Here is a 23,390-nt window from a genome sequence, read left to right as displayed (position 1 = left end):
CAGGCTCTAGGTTGAAGATTTTGGTTTTTTTGGTTTGTAATAGAAAGTGAACTGCATGCAATTGACTTACTACTGGACCTAATCTACGAACTGCTTATTACTAGACCTGGTTATGAGGGGCTGATTGTGTTTGTACAGGCATAATCCGATTGTCATTATGTGCACAGGAGAAGCGTAGGATTGCAATCAACAATGCAGCCCGGCAATGGGAAGCATCGAAAAGTACTGCCATGGCTAAAACGATTCACCTCCAGCCAGGCTTCCATTCCATGGCCAGGGAGGAGAGGTTATCATCACCAGATAACATGTACAGCAGGCCTTGGTAGGTTTCTAACAAAACTAACCATGAACATATTTTTAAAGTGTTTATTTTTACCCAAAGTCTGCAGGTCAAAGTCAGTGACTGTCACTGACTTTGACCTGCAGACTTTGGGTAAAAATAAACAATGGGTAATTTGAGCAGATTGTCACTCAGTGGGGTCGTTCAGATATCGTTTTAAATTCACTCAAAACACTGGTTTAAACTCGATTCGGTGTAACTTTCTTGCTAAAACGATGTCTGAATGCTTTTATATTTTGACCGAATTGAGTTCAACTCGTCGCTAAAACGGCAACTTAAACCCTATAAGAGGGTGGGTTTATCTCTTAACCAGAAAAAAATTCATTTCCTAAAATGATGTATGAACGGTTTTAGCTAAAACTCTTCCCGTTTTAGCCAAATATCTGTTTGTGTAATTTTTTTTAAACGATGTAAAATACAGCAACACGTCACGACGGTGAGAGGCTCAGACCATGTGTAGCGAACTGGTAGAAGTGGAAGAAGTGAAGGCTCTTTTAAGTGCGCGGTTTTTGGCGAGGCGGATGTTCTAAGTTACCTTAGAAACTGAGATAAACCACCTTGAGTTGAACTTGCTGTACTTAAAACGATGTCTGGATGCTCAGTAATTTTATTTTTGCAATCAGCCTCCTGCGGTAGTCTACCATTTTAACTTTTACTGTTTTAGCTAAAACACTGTCTGAACATGGCCACTGAATGTTAAAGTTACTATGACCATGTTGCGTGCTGCTTTGCTTTTAAGGACAAGAAGATTTGAATTTGAATAGTGAAAGAGCATAATTTACTTTCCGAAGTTTGTAATTTGGAAGTTCAGGGAAATTTGGTACTATATGTCATAAATATAGGATGTGCATAACAACTAACGTGTAGGTTTAGCTTAGCTGCTACTATACATTTTGTGAAACAGAGAAAACATAAATGCACACGTTTTTGTGTGGTACTAACGCACATAAACAAATGCACCCGCAGGTGCACATTTTAAATAACTTTCAATGATTGTTTCCTTCCGAATTATGTCACTTTAGGCTAAATAATTTCAACAGGTATTTGGTAACAACCTTCCATCTGTTTGAGCAAGGTTTTTCTCATTAAAGTTGTAGGTTCGTTTCATCTACAATGTATTAAGGCTCTTACGTGCCCTTAATGGAGAAACAACATATGTTTTTGAGAGTCCTGTACTTTGTGTAAGTGTCCATGGTACAAAAATACTTTGTTGGATGAAAGGACTTGGAGAGTAAGTAACCAAAACAGACTTCTCAATTCATATTAGGTACAGTGCCATTAGCCTATTTGAGATATGGCCGGTACAATAGGAGGGCGCCATTTGGTTTGGGTAAATACAAAAGACTTCACCCAAATCAAACAGCACCCTCCTATTGTGTCTGCCATACCTCAAAATGGCTTATTGGTAACAGGCCATTATGTGTTTTGGCAATTTGGGGTCAATTTTGGGATTGTAAAACTGAATTTTTTGTGTTATTTTCAAAGGCCATCCAGCCAAAATGTAAGCACTTGTAATCTTTATATTATTTTAGGCCCTGCAATAAAGCATGTTTTACAACTTGCAAAAATATATTTTTATCTCATATTTACCCCTCCAAAAAGCCACTTGCTTGGGGCACTCAGAATTATTTCCTTTTTGCTATAATTAGGTCCAATATTGATATTTTAATACCTGGTGAAAAAACCTTGGGCAATTGTATACTCTTTGTGCAGTAGCACTCAAAACATTTTTGCCACCCTGTTGCCCACAGGCGGGCTCAAGTATGGCTTTTCCAAATAATTTGGTCCCGCATGAGGGTGGCCAGTTCGTCTGTCGATTTCACACCGGTGTCCTTTTGCAGCACCCCAGTGTAAGACATTTTGAATCTTCCTCGTCTCCTGTGTCCGCGGGTTGGTTTCCAGAGAATGACTTTGTGTGCCTCCAGCTCCGGGTGCCGGTATTTGTTCAAGGACACCTTAAAAAGTTTGTTGTGATTTGTATTTCTTTTGTTTTGAATTTGTTATTCATAAAAAGAACATCTTCTTGATTATGGGTCATTTTACAAACAAAAAACACACTGTGTATCCCTAGAGCTGTGGATGATTAGCAGATAGTCTGCTAGGCCCGATCCACACCGTCCCTCATGTCAACAAATTCAGATCTGCTATTTGCATAATATCGTCATAATATCGTAAAAAGAAGTGTAAACTGTAGACCAATTTGCAAGGGAACATTTTATAAATTACACAAAGTGCAATTTCACAACCTCCCCTGCCTCATGTGGCATTGCTAGGGGGTGGGGATGGGGTGTGGCCACCCACAAATAACTTTTCTGTATAAGCGCGCGTGCACTCCCATTGTCAATGGTCCACACAAGAAGTGTAGTCGTTTTATGAATGAGAAAGTATCAAACTGCAGAATTGTGTATAACAAACTGTACAACAAATGTACAATAGCGTTGGCTGCACACTATCTATGACTGTGTAAAATGCATGTATGGCGTGTTTTGTCTACCAAAGTACCAACATTTATAATGCTTTCATTGGCCCAAAATGTGTCCATAGAACTGATTATTCCGTTTCTATCTTCAACTTGTTATGAAGAAAATAAACTTAATTAATCTATTTGTAGATAAAGTGTCGAGGGAAAACTGAGGGTGGGGGGCCAAGGAAACAACTTGGGGGGAAATGTCCCCAATGCCCCCCCCCCCCCCCCCCCCCATTGCCGATGCCCTGTCATGAGGGCAAATATTGTCCAGACTGGACACTCCACCGCCCAACAGTGCAGCCGGTGTTCAACAATCTAGCTTCCTCCCTCTCCACATAGATCTGTTTGCATCCCACCTTAACAATCCACTTGCAACATTCTGCTCTTGCAATTGTCTCTGAGATCGCAAAATAAATAAAGACTGACAGATGTTTCACAGGAGTATTATGCTTTCTTTGTTATTCTCATTAGCTCTATGCGTGTACTTCTCCAAGTTCTTTAAGTACTCTACAAAATCTACATGAAACAAAAGAGCACAAGAAAATCCTGAGTACATTCTGCACATTTCACCTTGGATACGAACTTTCCTGAGAGATAGAGATGCCCATCTCTCTCTCAGTACACCTACGTGCATGAAGTCTACTGTGGCAGACAAGGCGGACCCAGCAGATATGCTACATCATCCGGCTTGGATGGCATGGCAGCAAAGTTATGTGGAGAGCTCAGGTCATCGGTACAGGCGCACAGGGCAAGGTACTGCAGGCCATCCACTACAGCTTAACCCATCTCCAGATGTCTTGACTCTGTCTTGCCTCTGGCCCCAGATGGGCAAAGCGGATAAGTGAGGTTGACTCAGCGCAAATCTTCTTCACTCAAATCAAAGTCACGCGTAGGTGCCATAACATCTCCACCGTCCCCCCCCCCCCCCTACACAGACACATCCTCCAGGACGATCTTTCTACCATGAATGATCATCAAAACGAAATGTCATCGACAACTTACTCACACAGCAAGCATACCAACTGCAGGAATGCAAAACAACGTCTGCTTAACTTTGCGGCATGAAATGTGCGAACACTCCGTGATGCCCCTATAGACCTATATGAAGAACTGCACTCGTTGGCAGAGAGCTGGCGAACTTGGCGCTGGTTACATCTTTTTCTGGAGTGGTCGTCCCAGCGATGAGCATCATGAAGCTGGTGTTGGTTTTGCCGTGAAAAATCACATCGTAGGTAATCTTGAACATCTTGGGTATCAACGACCGCTTAATGACTTTGCGTCAGTCACTCACAGCGAAACAACATGCCACCATAGTCAGTGTGTATGCACCTACCATGACAAACCTGGATGATGTCAAAGACAAGTTTTATGATGATCTGGAACAAGTAATCTCCCTGGTAACTTCAGTGCTCGTGTTGGCTCTGACCATCATACATGGCAGGGCATAATAGGGAACCATGGTATTGGAGCATGCAATTCAAATGGTCTCCTTCTTCTCACAAAATGTGCAGAACACAACCTCACCATTAGCAACACTTTGTTTCTACTTCCAAATAAAAACAAAACGTCATGGATGCATCCCCGTTCAAAACTTTGGCACCTGATTGAGGGACATCGCTGTGAAAATCACCAAGGCTATGAGAGGAGCTGACTGCTCAACTGACCATCGATTCATCCGTGCGAAGTTCAACTTCAACATCAAACCACTCAGGAGACCTCAAGGCACGAAACCACCAAAGAAGCTCAATGTAACCAAATTAAAGACCGCTGCTGTAAAATGTGAACTGTGCAGTACAACGTACCAGCAGTTCAACTCTGCTGACTTGGTCTCAGGTGACATTGAAAATGCACCATGCGCAAGTTCGTCTGGATCCAAATGATTTGCATGAAATAGTGGCTGCATGAGGTCGCTGTTGGCGCTGTATTTTTAATGCACTGCATAGCGAGGATATGCTGCCGTTCGTTTACCACGTACGGACGAATAATGACGAACGCCTTGACCAAGGCTATGCTGGATGGTGCTATAACAGCACACCACAACTGATGAACAGCGGTTACATCTCTCTTCATGCCAACCTACTATAGGCTGAGAGACAGATATGCCTTGAGCTCCAATAGGCTGGGAATCATGGGATATGCTTTCCCTCCAATATCGCTACTGCCTCGAGTTCTGACAAAAATCCAACATAAGTGCAAGGTCATCCTCATAGCCCCTTTTGGCAAAGACAGGCTTCATTTCCATAACTTATGGATCTACTCATTCACTACCCAGGGGCGGATCCAGGAATTAATGCGGAATTAATGCGGGGGGGGGGGGGGGGGGGTGTCACATCAGCAAATCAATGCTGACACGTAGACAGGTTGTTTTTTTTCTGGACACTTTGTCTCCGTGAAATCAATAGGGGGGGGGGGGGGGCTCATCCCATACTTTTAATGGAGGCGCTGTTCAAATCTGATGATCATTCACACTGTAGTACAGAATAGTGTAATACATCCAGCTGGCTCTGTCCGAATTTTGTGCACAGCTAGGTGAACATTATTACCAGTACAATATTTTGGTGGGTGTCAGAGCAGGGGAAGGGGGTGTCAAATTATTTGTTATGTATTTCTATGGGAAACCCCCCCCCCCCCCCCCCCCCGAGTCAGAGCTCGATGGGGGGGGGGGGGTGTCACAACTGCCCCCAGAAATTAGTGCAGTGGAATTTTCGGGACTGGTTTTCCCACCCACAACTTCGTGCAAACACCAATAATAATCCTCTGACACGTTCTGTATATTTACAAATTATTTAATATGCACAAACTGTATATTTATAGGCTACGAATAATATTTACAAATATTATGTATACAAATCCTTACGAAAATTATTTATAGAATGAGGCGATGGTAACCCAATAAATAGTGTAAATCAATACCAGAGATGAGTATAAAACTAACCTTAGGTAATGCAAATGGATCAATGAATTAAATGCAGAAAAGTCAAAGCTTGAAGTATAGAACTTATAATCAACCAAATCTATTTAAATTAACCAAGTTAACTCAACAGAAGTTTAACCTACGCTAAGAAGAATCTAATGAAGCAAACACGAACAAATAGTTAAATCACCTAACTAAATGAACTTTAATACTATTATATTAAACCTACTCTAAGCCGGCAATAATTATTCAATATTTAGGGCCCACCGTATAGTTTACGGCTCAAGTTGCGTTGGCATGTGCATGGGTGGAGTACTCTCTCGCACTTGGACCACTGGCTTGACGGTGCGCAGCCACCTCGACGGAGCCTCTGTTGTAGGCAGCCGGGTGATGTAGAAACCAGGCGTCACGGTCGACCAGCTTGACGGCGGTGACGCTGGGTAGCTGCTGTCAGCCTGTCGCAGGGCCTGTCTGCCTCAAGCGACGGTCTTTGGGGATAACGGCTTCTAGCTAAGCCAGTTTGCCATGGTCTGATGGCAGATCAAAGTCCAGTATGACTCTTGGAGTTCATCGCCGGTTTCAAGACCTGGTCTAGGCGATATTGCAAGTTTGCAGTCAGCAAAATGCTATTTTTCTACAGATTGATCGTGATCGGCGTCTTTCTGTTTTTGGCGTATCTCTATCTTTTTATAAAACGCGCGGGCTGCGGGTCACATGACAGGCAGGGTTTATTTTAAAGAAACGCCAACAAGACACAAAGGATAGGACCATGGCAACATGAATATTTATAAGACACATGCATTATTTATTAGTTATATACTTACAGTCTACTTATGGTACAACGATTACGAACAATACACACGGACTACTGACACAAACACACATATACAGATGTATACTTAATCTAAGTGTTCGTGTTGCTGGGACAACGCTGACAGGGGGGGGGGGGGTCCCCAAAATACCCCTCCCCCTCTGGATCCGCACCTGCTACCCCATCACCTTACTGGAACAACCAGACTTAATCTCCAAACCCAGGTCTCAGTTACCTCACCCGGATCCAATCAGCCTTCATCTCTCCGATTGGATACTGTCAAATTGTCATTTCAAACACCAGACATTTCAGAGGAGCTTTAACCCTGGCAGCCAAAAAGCGGACAGGCATCATCTAGATGAACTTATATTAGCCAACTACAGCACTACATCAAATGGTGCTCTGAGAAGGCTGTTAATCCCAATTCTACATTTCTTTGTACAGTGGAACGCCGTTTTAATGAACATCACGGGATTCGCAGAAATTGTTCGTAATAGTGATCGTTCGATATAGCGATTTTAAGCTGCCGATGCTCCGGTACTCACTTTTCAATAAAGAGCGCCCTTCAGAACTTCACCCTGCACGCCCTGGTAGTTTCTGAAAGATGACTTTGAATGCGTGCCAACTATTGAATTACCTAATCAGGCAGGTTTTTTTTAGCTTACTACCTACAGCAATGGGTGGCTTTTCCCTTCTTCTTTTCCTTGGAAAAATAATAGCCACTTGTCACTCTTCTGTTGACACATTTCAACAACAATGATTGGTTCATTTTGTACTAAAATATCAGGAGCCAAGGACGATGAGTGGTATAGCCGAATGTTCTGTATAGCGGTGTTCGGTATAGCGATGTTCTGGAAAAGGGATTATTATTAACACTTTTATTATTACCAGAAATTAATCCATTTTTAATAACAAAGTTACAAAATTTTGACCCCCGAAATTCGTTCTTGCATGGTTCTTGCAAGAATAACACAAAAAAAGCCAAGTTTTAAAAGGATGGTTGTGTCAACGTTTATATCCTACTTTTAAATGTTCTTTCTTATTAATGTTATTTCGTTTAAAACATGTTTTGTAGCCCAATTGGGCGCATTCCAGGCTGTATAACGCCTTTTAAGATGTTCAGATGTCACACTTCATAGTTTCACTTATAAGTGACAATTTAGATGATATATGGACTGCAGCTATGAGTTAGATTGATTCAAGCAAAAGCCTGGTGTGTCATTTTTGTACTATGCTTGAACCATACATTTTGTGGATTTAGTTTGTCATTTCTTTTCTGTTGGAATGTTACATTTACCTATTTAGAATAATCAAAATCTAATGGTGGCATTCATTTGGGCTTGTATTTAAAGTGAACTTTCTTGTTTTGCATAAATTGCCATTTTTGTGTCGATGTTTATATCCATCAACTTCTGAAATTACAACTTGTAGGCCAATGGCTTGGTCTCATTCATAAAATTTACATTTTCAGTCAGTTTTAAATTTCAGAGTTCAAGTAAAAGCCACTTCGGAAAAACAGTGTTTAATTTTATGAAAATTAGATGTTCGCAATGATTCTTGTTTTTCTATTCATTGCGGTTCATTTATTTTACATGCAAGTTCAGAGAAGTGAAACTAGTTGTGCATGTAATTACTTCCTGTGCATGTGCATGAGCACGTTTAAACTGAAAACAAACCCTTTTTTGTAAAATGCAGGAAGATAAGAGATTGTGAACAGTAAATGTTTATGGTGTTATAATTTATTTTGAATAAATAAAACATTTTGGTCTGCTCTTGTTCATGGGGCGCTAGTCAGACATTCACAATATTGGGAACCTTCAACATAGAACTTGATAGCTCAGTTGGTAGAGCATCAGAATGGCGGTCCAGAGGTCGCAGGTTCAAAACCTGCACAATTCAATTTCTTTGTTCAATTTAAAAATAATAAATTAGTCACAGGCCTCAAAGCGAAACCTTTAAAACATACAAAAACCGTAAAAAAAAAACATTAAAAAAAAAATTTGACACTGTTACAGTAATCATAATATCAAAATAACTACATTGTCCAAACAACCTGTCGGAAGATATGTAATTCGGTTGAAACTTAGTATTGTATAGTAAGGGAAGTGTTATATGTGAAAATTGAAGAGACGTCATAATGACATCATCATAAGATTTTTAATGGCTTTTATATATGAGAACAAACAACAACATTCTTTTAGTACTCCTTTGCTTTTTTTTTCATATACATGCGTGTGTTACTTTGTTTTCAGAGTGTAACCATAAGTTCATTAAAAATCAGCGGTAAAGCCCTGTGATCTGTCTTCAGACAGAAACACATACTTCTTTTCTTTTGTGATGTAATTTAACATCTCTAACAATCAGCGTTAACACATGTAATACACATTGAAAATTATAATCACCAAGTGCAAGAGGCAGTTCCAACTGTCCTTGAATCTACCATGTAGTACATATATTCCTGCATATATTTTTAATAGGTCTGGAGATATGGAAACGTACCAGAGCCAATCCATGGATCTGCCTGATGATAAGAGTGGGGAGTTATCCCGTGCCTCTATGCATTCAGAGACAAGGACATGCAGCAAGGCACCCACGCCTGACCTACTGGCAAAGTGAGTTATAGGTTGGGGATGAAAAATAATAATCTTGGGAGAGAGAAATGGAAAGAAATCTCATTTGGCTTTGGGCTCTGTGCATAAACCAGAGAGATTTTATTTATTTATTTTTTCAATTTCAAGAGCCACAGACTTCATATTATTATTACTTATTAATAATTGTTAGTGGGTGGCCCCATTCAGTAGGATCCACGGGTCCCTTTATACATACAATTATACCACTGTAATAGATTGTGAATTTGTATTGGTCGATGGTGGATCATGTGACATGCCCAGAAACACCAGCGATGTATGCCGTGGTACATGAGTGATGTACCCCACAGGATACATTATCTTGATCTTTCTCACTGTTGAAAGTGTCGTTTCCACTGCGTTGTATTATATTCTAGTCCTGGGTTTGACTTTAAACTGCATTCGGCGACAACGCTGGTACCTTGTAGAAAGCTTGGGGTCAGATGAGGCTACCCCTTACCGTCGCTGCCTCCGGGTAGTGTTCAATGGTGTTCAGCCACGGCCTCCTGCCGTCTCTGGACTGTTCCTGCTCGAAGCATACGAGCGGATGAACTGCGGCATCTCTTGGGTCAACGTCCAGGCTGGAGACACACTGGTTCCGTGCTTCCAGTCGGCAGCCCTGCCTGCCTGCCTGCCTGCCTGCCTGCCTCCCCCTTGAACCCCCACTGCCTTGTGGGAGGACATTCTGTCAAAGGTTAGGAGAATGACACTCCAAACTCAAACCCAGCTATCCCTTCCACCAGCCGTCGCGTCATCGACGTTCCACTGGAGCCCGGAGGAGATATCTCAGGGTGCCTCTGTGTGTCGCGAGCGCTCTGGCACCTTTAAACCATAGCGAAGGCTGGAAAAGTATTATATTAGTATGACCTCAGGAACGAGGTTGTAGCTATACTGGCACAACGTAAATTGATGTATGTTCCTGTGAGATGTGCCGTGGGGGACAGTGAAGGACTATTTCTGTTGTTTAACATAGTTTGTCACTGTTTGTCTGCTCAATGTCGGCAGATCACAACAGGTCGCCTCCAAAGAAGAGGTTTCTTTCTCGTTCCAAAGACGAGATCAGAAATTTTGACAAGTTGGAACAGGACAGCATCTGCACCGTAACAGGAAGAGATCCACAGTTTTAGACATTACCAGTTACAAAATTGGACAGCTGTAAACTATTACTGTGGTATAACAAAACAATTGTTGCCTGCTGTGACAGGGTCCATGGGTTTTCTACATCCTCGGGGTGGGGTGGGGTTGGATAGGGGGATGGGAGAAGGGTGGGGGAAGGGTGGGGTGGGGAGTGTGGTAATGGTGATTGGGCATGAGATTTTTTTAGTTCGATCTATTAGTTAGTGGGGTGAAATTGGGGATGTGGAAAGAGGTGGGATGGGGAAAGGGGTAGGATGGGTGGGGGTGGGATGGATAGGAGAGGGTGGGGTGGGTGGGAGAGGGTTGGGGTGGGGGAGGGTGAGTGTGGGTGGCGAAGTGGATGGGAGAAGGATGGGAGAGTGTGGTGACGGAAGTGATGTGGTACAAGTACATTCATGTAAATGGGCATTTGTTGACTTTTATGTTGGCATTTAAAAAAAAAAATCCCTACATCTTGGCTCACCATCCTGAATCCTGATCCCCTTCCATCATGGCCATCCCCTACCTTCAGCCTCCCTTCTCGGTAGCGAGCCATGGCGGCTTCGTGGTTTTAGTTCAGGGTCGAGTATATCATTTGTCATGCATGCAATTTTCGTTTGAAGCAACATAATTGCTCAAAATCTAAAGAAGGGTGCTTAACACCTAACCTGATGAAGTTTCAGCTCAACGAATGCTGTATATTCTGAGAAAACAATGTTTTAGGATCTCGATTTTAATTCAAAAGTTGCTGAGTTCTATTTTGAATTGCGCCAGAAATCAGCATCCAGGACATGTTCTCATTCAGCTGATTGCAGCTACACGATGTCATGCACTGAACCGACGAATTATAGTGGTCAAATTATAGTGGTCGAATTATGTTTGCCAAATTAAAGGCAAACTAAAATGATATACTCTACCTTTAACTTAAAAAAGGAACACAAATTTGAACATTGTTTTGTAATCATTTTTAATAAGAAATATGCCATGAAAAAGTTTAAAAAGCAGAACATGTGGAATTCCAAATTTTCCGAGGCCCTTAGATGACCCTTTCCATGCTGCATTGGCTTTGTGCTATGCTCTCGCAATTTGGTACAAACCTTTCCTCCTTTGGGGGGGGGGGGGGAAATAGAAGAGTTGCATGCCTGTTTAATGCTTTGCCAACACCTCAAACCATGTTTCCCTTGACATTCACTTAACCCTGTCAGGACTGTGGTGGGGGTGGGGAGTGCAACCAAATGATGACAACATTAATGGGAAATTAATCAAGGATCTAAGGACATTACAATAGGGTTAATAGGGTTAACAGCACTTGTTTGTATGATAGATTCTTTCAACTTTTTAACAGTGTTTTTTAATGTACTAAAAGAGGTCATGCAGATATCTTTATTGCCAAAATTAACTAATTTTGGCCCAGTAAAGTCGAGGGCTATATGGAAAAATAGATGTGGCTGGTAGCCAACCCAAGGCACACTGTTCATCATTGTAGACAGCAGAGATATTCAAGGGCCCAAATGAGGCTGTTTTCGCTACATAAAAGTAATTTTTACAAGTCGTGTCCCACCATGCCCCTAGAATCAGTACCAGTCCTCGGTCCTAAAAGGTATGAGGAAACAGGTACAACATGCATTGATTGATTTTCTATTTGTCAAAGTTATGTAAGATTGTGCTTAGCAACAATATTTGAAAAGAAGAACAGAGGTTCCTTCACAACAACCCATATGTGATGCAATCAAGCTAAATGAGTTGTTTGTCGACCCTTGGCCCAATTTTGTTTACAGATTTGAAAAGAGCACAATCTCAGCATTACTGCTGTGAAAACCGCATGCTGGTACCATCTTTAGTTCCAAAATTATGGAAGTCTAAACACCAAGAAATGTGATGAAGTGATGTGATGAAGTGGTTCTATTTTGGTCTGAATCTCCAAATGAAAATTCCCGACAAACGACTCATTTAGCCTGAACGCATCACATATAGGTTACAAAAGAAGGACATTTTGTAACAACAATTATATATATACCTGAAAAATAAACATTGGATTGAAAATATATTCTACTAAATTTCTTGTATCATTAGCATATCTTCTGAGGCCTGTCATCTTGCAGAACTAGACGGAGATACTCTATACCTTTATGGTCCTGGCTCCATGGAAGCTCTGGACAAGAGCTGGGGGATACAGGCTGCAGGATCTATCACAACCATCTCCTTCAAATTTATTGACTTTGACGAGATAACCAAGCATCTACACAAGATTAGGATCAGATTCCCAAATGTGTCCGTGAGTAGCATTGTTTTTTAACATTTCTTAGAATTTAATTTTTCATATCACCATTTTTTTTTGGTGGGAATTTTTTTGTCTGAAGTGACATCATGATGACCCTCTAGCGTGTTCAACGACTGCCTAACGACCAATTAACGCGTTCAGCGTATGCTAGCGTATTGATAGCGTATTATCCAGTGTATTGGGGTACCTGTATATACATAGGGTGCTGCTGGTACCTCTTCATCACTTCTCCTAGAGACAGCATTGAAGATGGAGCTGGAACTGCTGCGCCAAGAAGATCTTGCTGTTCTCCAACATTACCATAACTTGCTTGAATTGGCACTTCACCAGGTCCAAGCCAATAGGAGAAGGAGGAGAAGACGTGAGAGGAGAAGGTTTTGGGTAAGGCTATGGATTGGGAGGCGACTGCAGTTCGGCCAGTATGACCATCTTCTGGTGGAACTCCGGAACGAGGACCAGGCCTCCTTCAAGAACTTCATGCGGATGCCCCCCTGAGATGTTCGACGAGGTGCTAGCCAGAGTGGGTCCAAGGATCACCAAGGAACATACTGCCTACAGGGAGCCGCTGGAGCCTGTCCTGAAGCTTGCCTTGACTTTGCGTCACCTTGCCTCTGAAACCAAGTATATGCCTCGATTAAGTTCAGCTGGAGGGTTCCCCACAACACCATTTCAATCGTCGTCAGAGAAGTTTGCCAGGCCATCATCGACAAATGCCTTCCAGAGGTGATGATCTGTCCAACCACTCCTGAGGGATGGCGTGCCATTGCTGACAAGTTCTAGGAAAAGTGTAACCTACCCCATACAGGGCTCGAAATATCCACTGGACCGTGGACCGTGTCTAGTGATTTTAGCGTCGGTCTAGTGCTGTGTGTGACTGCACTAGTCCGGCTGTATAGTGTTTTTTTCTTGCACTATACAAACAAAATGACCCCCAAATATACTAGCAGTTGAGGTCTGATTAATAGAGTGCTTTGAGTTCATATTATTACCTGATTGATTAAAATTACCGGCCAAAAAACTGTCTGTGCCGTGCCGAAACGCAACAAAGCTGCCTCGGCCAACGCGCCAGTCATGCCAGTTGCACGTATACGTATACAGTACGTACATGTACATGTACATACAGAGCTGCTTGATGTATGAAAACACGTGGGCCTGAACGTGCTATTGCAGCAGTGACTGGTTCCCGCTGCGCCGCGCACTGGCAAGATGGAAATGCGGTAATTAGTCAATGCAATAGTCGTGTGCGCGCGGTGCATGCACACTGCAGTACAGTTGCATGCAGGCCGGACGTCGACGGCACGGAATAGACATCGTAAAATGCCAAGAAAACATCGAAGGAGAAAGACGATCTTTGCAAGCTTATACTCACAGAACTTGATCTCTCTTGTCTGTGTATGTATTTCCCGTGTTCATGAATTTATTTCGAGGAAATACTACTGGTATATGAAGTGAAATGATGCAGCGAGTTTCACCGAAATCACATACCGTTACACGAAGCTCAATGCCGGCCCACTGTCGGTCCACAACACACAGTGCATCATTGCACATTCGTACCAAGCGAAGTTCAGACATTGTTAGCCAGTTTCTCGTCGTAATTAGCATTGTGCATATGGTATAAATGACCTGCATTTTCCATTATTTTTAAGATTATCAACGGCATTATTTTCGTTAACGCTTAAGGCAAGTTTTCGTCATTTTTGAGGCCCTTTTTGTATAGCTTTCGTAGTGCAAAGATTTGAGGAGAGCATTTATAGCTCTCCTGGATTTTCTTTACATGAAGGACTGCTGTGCCCCTGCAAGAGAATTAGACTAATTTTCCAAGGAACTAGCCAAGTGCACACACGAAACGCGCAACTCGTAAATACATGTAGCATTTTGTTGTCTTCCTGTCACATACATGTAGTGCAAAATGTTTTTTTTCTTATTTATGACACAGGTCTTGTAAAAATAGTTCAGGTCCAGTAAAGCCCCTGTCACACTTTTGCGTATCCTAATTCCCTATGAGTTCCTTAGCAAAATTTTTCAATACGCAGCCGTACGCTCAAAACGTCAAAATTTTTTGATTACTTTGACTTATGAGCGACGCAAATATAGCGTACAAGTAACGAATTCAGCGCATCCATTGCGTATGAGATGCGTATGAGTTCCGTATGCAGTGCAAAGCATTATTTTTCGGGCTGCGAATAGGTCAGTATGCAGTGCGCATGACGAGCGTATTCCGGACGCACCCGACTTATGCCGACCGCATGCTTGACGCACTTCTGAGCGTATTCCCGCCGCATTTCTGCCGCTCGCCGTCCAGCGTGCGTTGCATCTACGCTGCAAGTATGCTATGTATACGTCCAATACAGGCGGCTCATATGCTGACGGGGTGCGTCACGAACACATAGCATACTCGTAACGCACTCGACCGATGCGGGACCGATGCGCTGCGTATTTATAACTTATGACCTGCGTGACAGCATACGCAGCGTAGTTTTGTGCATGCCCAAAACTATCCTGCGTACTGGGCCGTACCATGCGTATATCTGCGTACACAAAACCTACACAAAACGATAGAGATGCATATGAGGTGCGTATTGTGCGTACGACTGCGTATGAAAAAAATGTCAATGCGCAACTCTTAAGGAATTAAGATACACAGAAGTGTGACAGGGCCCTAAGATTCTTCGGTTACTAGACCTGCTGTCTAGTGCTTTTTTTTCATGAAATTCGAGCCCTGCCATACACTTGGAGCCCTGGATGGAAAGCACGTTACATGCCGGTGTCCTCGAAATAGTGGGTCCATGTACTACAACTACAAAGGATTCTACTCCATTGTTCTGATTGCGCTTGTAGATGCGGACTACAAATTAATCTGGGCAGATATTGGTGGCGCTGGAACAGCATCATATGCTCAGATCTACAATGAGTCTGAGTTGAAAGAATTGGCTGAAGATGGTAGGCTAGGTTTTCCTGCACCAGATCCTCTTGCCAACTACAACCAGGATGTGCTTTACTTCTTCATTGGCGACGATGCCTTCGCTCTGCAACCCACCATGATGAAGCCCTACAGCCAGTGAGGTCTCACCAATGAAGAGCGCAAGTACTGTAGTAGCACGTCGGCTACTTTTACAAAAAATCACGTGGTCGTTGCAGTACGCTGGTGCGCATTGGAACGTGCTACTCAAGCGCTGGGCAGTCATTCATCAGTCGTTGAGCGTGTTACTAATGCGTTACTCATGCACTGGCAAACGCTGGTGATACGCTGTCATATTTCATCTATAAATCAGTGATGCATTCCTCACACGCTTAGAGCGTTCCTCACATGCTTCTCACATGCTTGCATACGCTATGAACCTGTTATCCACGCATTATGGACACACTGAAATCATGGTTCCACTTGACTTTTTCTGTAAAAGTTCAGCGTTTGCCAGCGTATCAACTGTTTTTAACGCACTACTCACGCATTGGCCTGAAACGTTCTGGTGTGACAGGCCCCTTACAAAGATGTGTGCAGGTGGGGGTAGGTCTGTTTTGGGGTTGGTTGGGTTGGTTTGTTTGGTTTGGTTTGTTTCGTTTGTTTGTTCTTCTTCATTCTTCTTAAGGGAAAAGATAATTCCAACACAATGAACGTTACATCAACAAAATCTAGAATGGATGGACATTTAGTGTATTTGCACATGCAGTTTGGTGTCCATAAACATGGTTCACTACCGTAAATACTCTCTGCTTAGTTATAGGGAAGACTTAAAAATGTCTTTCTGTCTGCAGTCTCTTTGTTTCAGATTGAAAGAAGTGATTGTCATCATCTATAATGACGTATGTGCTCTCTTGTATTTTGTGATCTTTATACTCAAGGTTCTTTATGAAGAAGGAAAGGTGATAGCAGTCAGTGATGAGTTTTAAAACCTGTACCATAAGAACCAATTGAGTCCCCATGTAATGTATTCTTCCATTTTTCTACCTACCAGACTGTCCTATTTGGTGAATGCAACCTAAGCAGCCTTCAACAACTGAATGCACTGACTTCAGTTCGCCATCTAGACAGCATCAACATTGCTACTGAGGGCAATCCAATCACTGCTTTCTCCCTATGGAAGCCCTACCTTCTCTTCAGACTGTCTCATCTTGATATTAAGAAGATTAACAACGAGGAGGTATGATTAATAGAATTAACATTATTAATTAAAATCTTTTCACACTGGATCCAACTGAGAAAAATCGGGTTCTGCAAGCCTGTGAGGGGGTGGGGATCTGATCCAGAGATAGCATTAACACTTTATGCTTGCTGTTTCAACCCTAGATCTGCACCCAATTTCATTGAACTCTTTGTTACTTACAATGCATCGCAGCGATGCGACGTGTCGTATCCCTACGATGCGTCGCAGCTTCGACGCGTCCTGTGATCCATTTCTCAAAACACGTCATAAGTGCGACGCGTCGTAGGTGTATTTATAGCACAACTCGGTGACTGTTTTATGTATTTAGTCAGCGTACAGTAAATAGTCATCTGATATTCACAAAGAGTCATCGGATCTCAGCTCGAAATTTGTTAAAACATAAACAAAATGGCGGTCGTGCGATGCAATTTTAAAGGAAAACAAGCTCTCTGTGGACTGTATAGCTACATTGAAATTTCAGCTGCAATATTCCAGTCTAATTCATAATTATTCAATGAATTTTCTATTTACAACTTTACACACATTGCCTCTGTATTATAATCTTATATGTGTATGTAATGTTAATGGCCGGCATTAAACTGGCTAAGAAAGGGACTCTTCTTATTTTGCGATGACCACTTGACACGTCGTAACTTGCGACGTGTTTTAAGCCATTGTCAAGGAACTTACTACGCGTTCAACACATCACAACTTTCGTGAAATGGATGATACGACTTGTCGCGAGTTGCGACGTGTTACACATCGTAACTCAAGTAGCGACACGTCGCAGCTCTTCGTGAAATCGGGTGCTGATCCTTCTCTTTCCTGGTTGACATCCTGATCTACACAACTTTGATCTGGTCCTCTTGCAAGATTCATTGTAAATACAGTTCAGGTCAAGGACATTAACTGTATATGTCATATCATGGAGATTATCTGAATAGCAGATATTAAATATTGAGACCGGTATGAGATTTTACAGTACACATGTGCTCATCAGGGTTCGCGCAGTCTTGAAAAAAATCCTAAAAATCCTGGAATTTGTAGCTATTATGTAAAGTTATTGAAAGTCATGGAATTTAGCTATTTTACACAAGAAGTCGTAGAAATTTGATATTCCAACCAAAAAGTCATGGAATCCTGCACAACCCTTTATGTGTTATATGTGATGCATAAATATCGTCACCGTTTTCACGAAGAGACACATTTCAAAATGACCGTTTTCAATTTCGATTTTTTGTTTTTCACTATTTCGCTTTAAAACATCCTACTTAACCATTTTGACATGCTTCTGTGAGCAAAACATCATTAATTTCTAAATTACATTAATGAGGCAATGGACCGGCATCTCCATTAGTGCATTTTGCATTTTCACGAAGAAACACGAACATAGCTGTCCCTTAAACGCGTACAAAACGTATTGGACGAAAAGGCATAAAAGTAGGTCAAGAGAGATTTTCGTTTTCATGAAGAGCCACACATCTTTATTACATTCTCAGCTGCGCATGTGCTCCTTCTGTATGGAAAAAAAAATGTCTTAATATGGGAAACATGGATTTTCGTTTTCATGAAGGGACATACATCTTTACTAATTAATCTTGGCTAATTAACCATTGTGCTGATTCTAATTTCTGGGTTTACATATAAGTTTACCTTTCAAAGAATCATGTGAATGTTTTCTTACTGCATAAAGGTGTTGCAAAGTAGTGGTTTGTGCAGTTTTAAAAAAGGAGGAACTTCTCTTTGCGATTTTCTCAAACATTTTTTCTTGTGTGGCTCTTCATGACAATAGTGAAGTTATGTGCTATGGCAGTTTTCCAGTTCGCAATCTGGTTTACTATACTTCCTTTTCGCATGCATGCTCTATACGTGTTGCGTGTTCAGTGCACCATTGTGATGCCTTTTGTTGTGCCCATTATTCTTGTGTCAAATTGGAAGACTGAAGGAATTACCATCCCTGAGCAGTGGCGATTCTATGGGGGGGGGGGCTTTAGCCCCCCAACATTTTGTCTAGCCCTCCCCCCCCAAAAAAAAAAACAAAATTTCATTAAAAAAAAATGCACTAGCAAAATGTAAGAATTTGACGTACATGGGAACGTTCTCCCCCTAAATGAGAAGGGTGCATTTGTACATATTTAGTTAATATAGTGTGCCTGATTGTAAGATTTTATCAAATATGGCACCCCCACCACGTATTGATTTTCAGAGGTCTAAGTGTCCGGAGAAAATAACCTGTCTACATTTCAGCACGCCTCCCTGAAAAAAATCTGGATCCACCTTGCTAGCCCCCAAAATATTGGCTCTAGAACTGCGCCTGTCCCTGAGAAACTTCATAGAATTTCATTTAAAGGTATAGTCCATCATTTGTAATTCGTGCATTTTGTTTGTTTGAAGCAACAAAAGTGTTAAACATCTAAAGAAGGGTGTTGAACAACTAACCTGATGAAGTTTCAGCTCAGCTTCAGATGTATATTTTGGAAAGCGCGATTTCAGAATTTGTTTTTCCATCCAAATGAATGCAAAGTTCTGAATGAATGTTTTAATAATAGGAGTCAGTATTCCTCGTGGTACCAGGATACTTTTTTGTATTTTTAGAGCCATGTTGATACTTATTACATGTATAAGCACGGTTTGAATTTGACTAATTTTGCGTGGTTACGGATATACGGCCAAAACCTCTGGACTCCCTACCTCTTGCCATGATCTTAAAATTCTTCGAAGCCATTGGATTCAAATCGGATGATCCGAGAATTCATGGTCATTTTGATGAACTGAGTGATATCATGCACGCATGTTCCGTGTTGCCGTGTTGTTTGGAGCGGGATTGGCCATTGCCAGACTTTGTCTGGTACCGCGGTATTAACAGTGATAATGCGTGGACACTTATCCCGTTGTGTGGAGCGGGATTGGAACTATGCTTTGCCCGTGCGTAACGGCGGGCCGTCTGGCATTGTCTGGTCGCATCGCGGTGTTTGCTCGGCGCGCGCCTGGACAGTGCAGAGGTCGGGGGGGGGGGGGTCGTAACTTTTTGGTTATGAGTGGTAAAAACCTGATTCAAAAATCAAGTTGTTGTTCATTTAATGGGGATTCCTATGATATTAAGCATTTTGATAGGTTTTGAAAATAAGATTTATAAAACATGCTAAAAGTAAATGATGTAAATCTTACAGAATAGAAACTCAAAATTTGGCCATTTAAATTGTTGTATCTCCAAAGGGCAAACATCTATGAACCTGATTCAAACGCCATTGATTTTGTTGTGTAATTTGCTTTCAGTGATACAAAACTTGAGATTTTTTTCTTTAAAAAATAAAATTCGCCGGACTCCCTCGGAGGCCTCGGAGGTTGTGGCCTCGACTACAACACTGGACATCACGATGATGTCATCATATGATTTTATGTACAGTGTTGAGGTAAAGCATATCTCACAAAATTCTAACTTCTAAACTATTTTTGTAATAGGTTTAGTTGGTCATGAATACATGTTTGTGCACACAATTTGGAAAAATGTGTGACATCATCTTGGCATCATCGAAAATGCAGTTTTATTAAAAACAAAAACAAAAACATGTAAAGGGAAGGTCCGATCGTCATGAAATTTGTTGTGTATTTTACATTATATTATTTAACAATAAAAACAGTTATACGTGTTAAGGTACCATTAAGGAGACACGTTATCGTAATTTCTTTGCACGATGGGAGACATTGGTCATTAGGGAGACATTTTCATGTCTCCCTAATGTCACAGCCCCCCTTCAGAGGCAAACTTTTGCTGTCGCAATTAGATTTTATTTGTTGTTCGTGGTCTAATTAGTAAACGTACAGAAATTCGTGGAAAAAGGACAAGGGAATATTGGGTTAGGGCGCATTGAAGTTAGAAGTGCACAAGTCTATGGGAATGTCTCCCAAATTACCCATTTCCCGTAATTGTTACAATAATAACAATAATAACAATAAGAGCAGCTGTTGATTGATAGAATGTTTATGCAGGATGCCAATCTCTCAGTAGCATGGATCAACAATCAGAGGGCATATGACTGTGTTCCTCGCAGCTGGAAAGCCAGTTCCCTGAGGCTCTATAAAATCAACAACCAGGTTGTGACCATTCTCACCACTGCTCTGTCAAAATGCCATACCCAGATGTACATCAAAGGGAAAGATGCAGAGGTCTACACAAGAGAAATTCAGATCAGATGAGGGATCCTCCAAGGGGACTCATTGTCTTCCCCTCTGTTTTGCATTGCCCCCAACCCACTCAGCAAAGACCTACAATGGTTGCAGGCTGGGTACAGTGTTGGCCCAGGAACAGATATGCCACAGTGTACTGTCAGTCATGTACTACACATGGATGACCTAAAGATCTACTCAAAGAATGCCAGAAAGTTATCCGATTTGCTTGATTTTGTGTCAAACTTTTCTACCGACATTGAAATGAAATTTGGAATAGAGAAGTGTGCTAAACTAATCATCAAGCATGGCAAGCAAAGTACTTCCCAAAATCCTAGTAACAGAGAAGTCATCAGGAGTTTCGATTTAGATGCGACCTACCGCTATCTGGGCCTGGAGGGAAATGCAAGACAGGAGGATGACATCCAGAAAGAGCTGCTAAAGAAGGAGTACATCCGGTGGATCCACCTGATTTGGGCATCAGAATTGAGCCGTGGCAACAAAACAAAACTTCTCCGCGACTTTTCTCCTAGACGGGTCATGATATGAACTTGTAACTTTCAATATATATCGACCCTCATCCCTAGTGGTGCATGTCTACTTCACTCTACTTACCTGTAGAGCAATACTACTTATGCATATTCCCCCTACCGGCAGGTATTTTCCGCTAAGAGTTATATACAATAGCGCCCTCTGGCGCCCTACCCATAATACCCCGCAGCATGCGTGCCTCGTGAGCGTCCTCTTTTCTCTTAGCGGCAGGTCGGGTAGGACGTGCGTGAAATAGCTCGCTGTTTGCCTCGTCATTTACTACCCTTTTTTGCGTTTAAGAGAAGTATTTAATAAAAGAGTTAGTAATCATTAGTTTGTAGAGTTTCATCATCTTCTTGGTTTCATTTATTTCATAAATATAAAGCGTTTGGGGAGGGCCGATCTGTCACTAACCGGAGGGAATAATTCTCCCACGGGACAGACCGAGTTCTCGGGGGACTCTGCCGTTAACGCTCCGACGTTACCGCGGCAGCAGTCTCTCGTCTGGCACCCTCAGCCACAGTCGGCTGGGGGAGTTGGCAGTTCCGCCGGTCAGTTAAGGGGACCTCGGTCACCTTCTCCGGTCAACTCGGGCGGAACACCCAAACTAAAGGCACACTCCGGCAAGGTTCCCCTAAAACATATCTCCTGTGCCGGAGCAAAGCCTAAGAAGGGCTGTCAGGGTCTGAGGCGCTGTCGGCCGGGTGCATTATGAGCGATACAGAGCCGGTCGCCCCGGGGGATCCCGGGCCGACGGCCCCCGTGCTAGCTCGCTCAGAGGGACTACTCTCGTCATCGGATTTTTTCCGTTGTTCGGGGGTCCCGGTGCCCCAGGTGTCTTCCGATTTTTCCTCGGACACACCTCGGGGCCGTTCTTCTAAAAAGAAGAATAAGAAGAAGAAGGCTGCACGTCGATCGCACCGTTCTTCTTTGGGTTCTGACGACTCCTCTGACCGGTCCCGCTGGGGCAAACGCTCCCGGGGGGAGGACGCGGTTTCTAGAGCAGATTTCCTGCTGGCTTTTCAGTCAATTTCCGATACGCTATCGGCTATGTCGGCAGGCCGCCGGGCGGGCCCTATTGGGGGCCCCCCTGCAGCGGTGGACTACGGCCCACAGCCATCGGTCGTTGGGCCTGCATCACAGTCTTCAGTCACCGGTCACGCTTGGGTGGCCCGGGAACAGAGGGACATACCGCACACAATTAGTCGTGCTCCGGCGTCCCCGCCTGCGGTGAGGGCTTCACTGTCGTCGTGCGTTGGTCACAGTTGGGTGGCCCAAGCACAGCGGGACATACCGCACGTGGTTGACCGTACACCGGAGGCCCGGCCTGCAGCGAGCGTCTCGCGTGCATCGGCCGTGGGCCACGGTTGGGTGGATCAGAGGCCGCGGGACCTACCGCGTACGCTGGGATCCCCGCCTGTATTGAGCATTCATCCATCTATGCAGTTTGACTCGGAGGAAGTTGTCCAGCCACTACCGCGTGGTTTGGTACAACTCGCCCCTCCAGACGGCGTTCGTTCACCGGAGTCAACTCGGCCCTCACAATCGGCTGAGTCATCCGATGACGACGAGGAACCAGACCGTTTACAGCGGCTGTCTATCTCTGAAACGGAGCTCCGTTTAGTACAGAGGGATATGATAAAAGTACTTCATTTACCCTCCGCTGATGAGCCCCCTCCGCCTGATCATAAATCTTTCAAGCGAAGGACGGGCTCCACATCTAGCAGCGATAAGATATTCCCCGTACTTCCTTTAGATCAAGTATGCGTGGAACGTATCGACAGCATCATGTCAACTGATAAATGGCGGCCGTTTCTCAGTCGGGAACGGGATTATTTTCGTTTCCCGGCTGAAGATCATGTGAAGTTCTTCACTCCGCCTACCATCCCCGACGCCGCAAAAGATAGACTTGCGGCCGATGAGAGTGGTTCGTCTTCCAAGCGGCCCTTTGTGGACAAAACACGGGGTAAACTTGAAGATGTTTTGAAGAAGAT

The 23,390-nt window shown here is 43.0% G+C and overlaps 1 protein-coding gene across 1 annotated transcript in view; it reads left to right on the top strand.

The window, feature by feature from the left end:
• LOC119734257 (leucine-rich repeat-containing protein 49-like) overlaps window positions 1-23,390 on the top strand; it is a 69,257-nt gene that overhangs the window by 5,386 nt on the left and 40,481 nt on the right. Inside the window, exons 3-6 of the mRNA XM_038207638.1 lie at window positions 168-322; window positions 9,010-9,144; window positions 12,349-12,550; window positions 16,510-16,695. Of these exons, the coding sequence (XP_038063566.1) occupies window positions 168-322; window positions 9,010-9,144; window positions 12,349-12,550; window positions 16,510-16,695 (678 nt within the window). The remainder of the gene's footprint in view (window positions 1-167; window positions 323-9,009; window positions 9,145-12,348; window positions 12,551-16,509; window positions 16,696-23,390) is intronic.

The sequence above is a fragment of the Patiria miniata genome, unplaced genomic scaffold (assembly GCF_015706575.1).
Source record: "Patiria miniata isolate m_02_andy unplaced genomic scaffold, ASM1570657v1 HiC_scaffold_10, whole genome shotgun sequence".
NCBI classification, from domain to species: Eukaryota; Metazoa; Echinodermata; class Asteroidea; order Valvatida; family Asterinidae; genus Patiria; species Patiria miniata.
The sequence above is the reverse complement of the archived record's forward strand: the minus strand, read 5'-3'. Positions and strand labels throughout refer to the sequence as shown.